Source organism: Miscanthus floridulus, chromosome 16, assembly GCF_019320115.1.
Source record: "Miscanthus floridulus cultivar M001 chromosome 16, ASM1932011v1, whole genome shotgun sequence".
NCBI classification, from domain to species: Eukaryota; Viridiplantae; Streptophyta; class Magnoliopsida; order Poales; family Poaceae; genus Miscanthus; species Miscanthus floridulus.
The window spans coordinates 111,261,320-111,267,756 of NC_089595.1; the positions used below are offsets into that span (position 1 = coordinate 111,261,320).

Sequence of the window (6,437 nt, forward strand, 5' to 3'; positions counted from 1 at the left end):
TTGTACAATTGCAAAAGACACCATGTTCGTTTCGGTTTATTCGCTCGTATCTGGCTTATAATCAACGGCTTGAACAGTGTTTTTCTCTCACACCAAACTAGCCAGCAGTACTTTCAGCCATGGCTTATAAGCCAATTCAGCCGAAACGAATAGTCTCAATATCACCATACATATAGCACTAAACAAAAAACAGCTAGGCTTTGATGACAAAGTAAAGCAAGTTCTCAAGGGAAGAGATACCGAGTTGTCTCTTGCAGACAAATCGAAGCCCCGAATTTATTCAGACGCATGATAGTAGTGATGGATAAGATAACACACAGGGGGGGTCTGGAAGCAACGAACCAAACTTATTCAGAACACTACCTCAATGTTACCAACACTGCCATAAGAAATGTGGCGTCTTGAATTGTGCTTGATCATTTGGAGCTGCACTTTACCCTTGCTGCCATTGCCACCGCTAAAGGTGTCACTGGCAGTCCCATGGGCGTCATGGACACATGGCACCACATCGATACCAGTCAAGACGGTGAAATATTCAGAATCACAGTAGGCCATCGGATTCACATAGGACATGGGATTCGGTAGAGCACGGAAGAAGAACCTTGTGATGCAGAACCTGCCAGAGCCTAGGTTGACAAGCTGAGGAGGCTTCATCTCCCTCCAGTCTCCAGGTGCCTCGAGCTCCTTCCAAGTGCCTACTAGCTGTGGCTGGGACTGGGAGTCCATGGTGGACAGGTCAGCAGCGCACAGTTGCCAGTCCTGGGTGCAGATGCCAAACCACAGCTTCAGCTCCGGCACATATTCGACCTTACCTGTGAAGGGTAGCATCCAGTCGCCGACATGGCTCCAAGTGTGTGTCACCGTGTCCAAGCAGTAGGCGCCAGTGCTATCCGCCGAAACGTAGACGACATGGGAGCCGCCTCGTTCGACCACCGCGTAGGAGGTGATGTCGGGGTGCTTGCTGTTCTCGTAGTGCTTAGGGTCATGGACAAATGGCGGCGGTGGGAGGAACTGCCTCTGCCAGGACTTGGAATCGCATTTGTAGACAAAAGCCTCAAACTGATTGCTCAGCTGCTCGTCGTCTCCCTGCAGCTCCTCCTGATAGGGACGGCCCTCAATGATGTAGAAGCTGCCATTACCGGCGGCGGCGGCGGCATCAGCACTGGATGGGAGCGGGACAAAGCAGGGCAAGGGCGAATGCTTGGGCACGTGGAAGTAGGGAATGGTCTCCACTCGGCGCGTGTTCACGTCGAAGAGGACAGCGCGGTAAGATGGGTCCACGCACAGCAGCTTTCGACCTGCAAGCGGCAAACACTTCATATACCAGTAACAGTCTACGATTGAGCATCGGAAGTTCATGGTTGGTTGAGGAAGCTGAATCTCCCGGATCTTTCTTGTGATCGATGAAGCTGCTGCTTGCTTATAGTTCTTGCGGTCGTCTTGCGGCGGAAATTCTGATTCAGACCTGTTTCCTTTCGGTTATAGATGGCCAACGGGCCGGTCCGGCACGGCATGGCACGGGCCCGTCAAAAGCACGGCACGGCACGCCGGGCCACCGGGACGTGCCTAAAAAGGCCACGGGCCTAGCTGACGGCCCAGGCACGGCCTGCTGGGCTGTTTTTCGTGCCGGGCCGGCCCGGTAAGCATGGCCTGTCAGGGAGGCCGGGCCAGCCCAAGGCCCGCTTCAATAGGTGACGACGGCGCGTCGGAGGCATCAAAGAGAGGAAAGGGAAGAACAGGAGGGGCAGCACGGGAGCGCGGTGGCGGCGGTCGACGCCGGCGCGCTCGCCCTGGCCTCGAGGCAGATCCGCAGCGTCAACCGTCGGAGCAGGCAATGGGACGCCAGATCCGGTCGCTCGAAGCCGGCTGCCACGCTCGAGGCCAACGGCGGTGCATGGAGGAGGCCGCACTGCCGCAGAGACGAGAGAGAGGCGGGGAAAGCGAGGCAGCTGCTTGAGCCGGATCCGGCGGCCTCGCAGGCCGCGACAGCGCACCCGAGGCGCGGACTCCGCGGAGCCTGGGGCCGGCGCACTCGCTCTCGAGGCGCGGCCGCGAGGAGGGAAGGAGCCGGCGGCGCCACCTGCCGGCGAGCAGAGGACGGGGGAGCAAAGTCGCGGGGGAGGGTTAGCGGAGGAGGGCGGAGTGCGGCGCTGTCGGCGCAGAGGAGTGAGTGCGGCGCGGCCGCGTGGGGAGGGGACTGCGCGGGGTGGCGTGGAGGGGGAGGGGAAGGGAGTTAGGGTTCGGGGAATCGGGAGTGGGGCACGGGGAGGGTGCGAGCGGGGAGCGGACCGCGGGGAGGCGGCAGGCCGGGCCGCTAGCGGGCCGCCTGTTCTGTAGCAGGCCGTGCCGTGCCGGCCCACGTGCCTGGGGTAAGGCCCAGGCACGGCCTGCTCCTCCGTGCCGGGCTAGCTTGGGCCCGCTATCCGCCGGGTCGGGCCGTGCTTGGGCCGGGCCAAAAAAACGGGCCGACGGGCTCGGGCTGCATGGCCCACTATGCTTTCGGTGGCGGCAGTACAGGTGTTCTTGTGTTGAACTGCTTGTGGCGCCTCAGGTCGATGCAGCGCAGCGATTTGGCTCCTGGATGCCGTTGTCCATGATCAGATTCAGAAACCGGCGCGAGAGGCCCATCGCCGGTGGATTCAAACCGACGCAGCACAGCGCTGGAGAATGGAGGCGATGGGGCGGAGCTACGGAGCAGAATGCCCAGCGGGCGCGGCGGCGGCGGGTGGGCGTCGCGAGATAGGTCTGGAATATGGACGGCCTTGGGTGGGCTGTTCTCTCTGAGGAGGCCTGGGCTGCTTTTCTCTCAATTCATCAATTTGCAGCATGTTCGCTTGTTGGTTTTAGCCAGCCCAAACCAACCAGCCAACAGTATTTTTCTCTCACAACAAACCAGCACCAGCCAGCCCAAACCAATCCAGAAACCAACCAGCGAACAGGCCGTTGTTCGTTTGATGCAAACGAGACATGGTAATCAAACAACCAGAAGTAATTCAGTGGAGAGTATTATTATAACAAACAATCCAACACCTGAAACAAACCGGGAGAGGCCTCGGTGAAGATTCTCACCGTGGCAGCACGAGCAAAGTGGTGCCGTTGGTATGAGCAAGTGACCAACGGCCCGCCGGACTGCCCAGCAAGACGCTGGTGTGATGGAAGAAGATGATGCCGTCACGGTAGTCGCACGCCCAAGAAGTTGGAGGGCGAGGTTGAGCCTCTGCGGACGTGACATTATATATCACTAGTACGAACCGCGCGCCCCTGCGCGCGAGCGCAAGCAAGTACCTTTAGGTTTATACAGGTAAGATACACATGTTGCATACAGCGCGCGTTCATAAATACAGATAATTTTGTGTGATAGTAGAAGATGAAGATATATTTTAATTTATGGGCTCAAAGGCATCTAAGAGTTACATATAAATATATAAAGAGCTTTGTATATGCATTACAGATGGTGTGTACCACTTGGAGAATCCAAAAGCTGAGTACATTATGATACGAACACCTGCATTTACTGATGCAGCAGGGTACAAAGCGCAGTAGCTGTTAAATTCAAAGGGGGTATGTAAGCATACATATTTACAGCCGTGGAGCTGATTCCTGGTGTAGTATGGAAAGCACAAAGATATACATACACAAAATACATAAAAAGCCCTATTTATTCTGCATACAGCAACAACTTTTGGTAAAGTGAGACATGTGGTCCTCCACTGAATTTGGAGTGTGCACATCTCTCCATGCCTGTGACAAGACACAGAATTAGGGACAACCTGTAGAATTAAGAAGAGTACCAAAACAACTAATTTTATTTGACATCACCGATCTTGAACGAAAGCAGATAAGTAGTATGTTGTTCTGATTGGAACATTATATGTCGAATGGTTATGTGAAAAGAAATCTATGTTCGTGTGTGTTCCCTAAACTCATAAGACATAGTTATGACAAAATAGGATAATGTAAGCCACTAATATATCCGCGAATTTACCTGTGTAGTCATACCTACAGCTGGGAATAGGGAAAAAAATAAAATAGCACCTAGTTATGATAAAATAGACATATTAATTAGACAGGCTATTGTAAACTATAAAAAATTGTGAACTTGTAGGAGGTTAAGGTCAGTGTCATAGGTATTATCAAATGCTGCAAGTTGACAGTAATTTATGTATGGCATACATGTATTTGAAATCGTAGATATGAATCTGGAAGGGATACCTACGTCATCACACATGTGTAGGTTTAGAGCTGCAACTATTAAGATTTTCTGTTTTTTTGTTTCACGAGAGATCAATCTAGAAATAGCTAACAATTAAAAAGGAGGGTAAAAAAGATATTAGTAACGGACTAATGAATTTAGCGGAACCAGTTAAGTAAAGCCTAAGGTGTGATCACACAATGGGTGGAGGCAGAGGATCTGTACCTTGGGCAATAAGCGCTACAAAAGTTGATGATTTTGCCATTTGATTGGAGCGCTGTCCTCAGTAAGTAGCTGTTGTTGCTCTTGGAATTTCCAGAGTTTGAAAAAGGGGTAGTAATCTGGAAACATTGATAATCGGGGGTGTAACAAAGTGTACGGTGAGATGTACTATGCGTAGTGTACGAAGAGGAAATCGGTGAATATGAGATTAGTTGTTAGTCATATATAGTAGTTTCCAGGTAAGCAGCAACCAGTAAATGTAGTGTTTGACATGTAAGAAAAATATATATAAGAATTGTTCTTGAGAGGTATCTACTTTGTCATTTAGCACAGATTTCTGAAGGACATAGATGGGTTGCTTCTAAATCATGCGCCTCTATAATCGTCATTGAACATCCACATAAGGATTCAGATAGTTTGCTGGTTCTGAGCTACGAAGATAAGCGGTACTTAAACAGGGGCATTCAAAGTTGTGGTGATAAGCACATAAAAAATACAGAAGAGAATTACTGTGCAAAGCTGCTAACCAAGTGGAAGCATATTTTCGAGTGTCCATTGTTATATACAGGCTGGAGACAGTGTACAGAGCTGCTATATTTGTGAGTGAACTTACAGGGTTTTTTTTAGCAGCCAACAAACAGTATCAATGTTGAAATCCTTAGCTTGTGCACCCCCATAAGGTTACTTGGAGCTTTGTGTCCTTGCAAAATATGGGAATAGCATTTTTCCCCCATACGTCGATTTAAAAAAACAAATTATTATGAAGATGCAAGGCGGTGACCAAGTACTGAGAGCTCTTTTTAGGTAAAAACACTTCTACAGATCCTTTATGAGCACCTCTCTAAGGGTAGTTAGCTTGTCCTTGCCTCTGGAAATTATATAGGAATTGGTGGCTGAATATCAATGATGAAACCAATGACATCTGCAAATATCTATGTTAAATAAAGAATCGATGGTGTGCATGTATAATGATAAATAAAAATAGGATGACAAATGGCATCACAGGATCGGCATACTTATCACAAGGGAGGATTGTGCATGCTGTATGTGAGTGCACCGAAATTGGCATGTCTATGAACTGTGTTCCATGGAATTTTAGTGGTATCAGGTGCCTGTAATTAGAATAGCCATGTTTTGATTAGGAAGGAAAAGATGAGAAGAGGAAGCAGGCATAACCAGGTGCAGCTAATGCGAAAATATTTTTGAATTGGTAGCAGAGGCTATATCGAGTCGCGGTCTCCTCGCATTGCACAAGCGAGGGTAAGGCTTACCACTGACACCCTTCCCCAGACCCCGCACAGAGTGGGAGCTCTCTGCACTGGGTACGTCCTTTTAGCAGAGGCTATATGAAATTTCTAGATCATGTTTGTGCTGTGATATAATAATTTAGGGCATAATTTTCAGAGGCTATATTTACAGGATTCAGATTATAGCAGAGGCATAATTTTCAAAACCTCTATGCTACCCCAAAGCATACATGAAAATTTCCCCTCAACCTCTATGCTACCCAACCCTTCTTTCAATGGAGGCACCTATCATGATATATCAAATTTACAAAACTATAAACCGTATATATTAAATAAATGCGGTGATAACAATTAATACTCAATTGAAGATGCTATAAAAGGAAAAGGGAAAACACACATAGAATTCCCATGACTTAAATGGTCCCATATTTTTTTTATCCATCAAAAAATGGCAAACATCTTACTTTTGAGGATGACAGTTGCAGCTTCACCTGTTAGGATAGTAGCTTTTGAATTTTTGCTTTAATTAGCATGATCTCTCCCTCAATGCAGAGAAATTAAGACTCGGCCATGACCTGCAACAAAGAAACTGTAACAGACACATGGTGTGGTAGAACAAAAGACAAATATGATATCAAAAGCAGATCCTGTTAAGCAGATATGAGTATTCCTGGTAAGCCCAAAATACAAATCAAAGGTCAAAGGAGAGAAGTGAAGAAAAGGAAGTAAAGGAAGAATGGGAACGAAAACAATTTGATTTAGGTAAAAGTGCTCAA

The 6,437-nt window shown here is 48.5% G+C and overlaps 1 protein-coding gene and 1 long non-coding RNA gene across 2 annotated transcripts; both read right to left on the bottom strand.

Moving 5' to 3' along the window:
- Positions 1 to 351: 351 nt before the first annotated feature.
- LOC136511285 (uncharacterized) lies at positions 352 to 2,628 on the bottom strand. The gene is made up of 2 exons (XM_066505411.1): positions 2,586 to 2,628; positions 352 to 1,454 (listed from the first exon to the last, which is right to left on the bottom strand). Exons 1-2 carry the CDS (start codon positions 2,626 to 2,628, stop codon positions 352 to 354), a joined length of 1,146 nt encoding a protein of 381 aa, XP_066361508.1.
- A 2,601-nt stretch (positions 2,629 to 5,229) lies between these two features.
- LOC136510135 (uncharacterized) lies at positions 5,230 to 6,167 on the bottom strand. Its single transcript, XR_010772621.1, has 3 exons — positions 6,126 to 6,167; positions 5,431 to 5,526; positions 5,230 to 5,336 (listed from the first exon to the last, which is right to left on the bottom strand). It is a non-coding gene; the product is annotated as an uncharacterized lncRNA (long non-coding RNA).
- Between the last annotated feature and the right edge of the window lie 270 nt (positions 6,168 to 6,437).

What these genes read in the sequence shown, in the direction of transcription:
- LOC136511285 (XM_066505411.1), bottom strand. Translation starts at nt 2,628, where the DNA reads ATGGGCCTCTCGCGCCGGTTTCTGAATCTGATCATGGACAACG. An exon ending in GAATCTGATCATGGACAACG is followed by an intron (nt 1,455 to 2,585) that starts GCATCCAGGAGC and finishes GGTCTGAATCAG; the next exon opens with AATTTCCGCCGCAAGACGAC.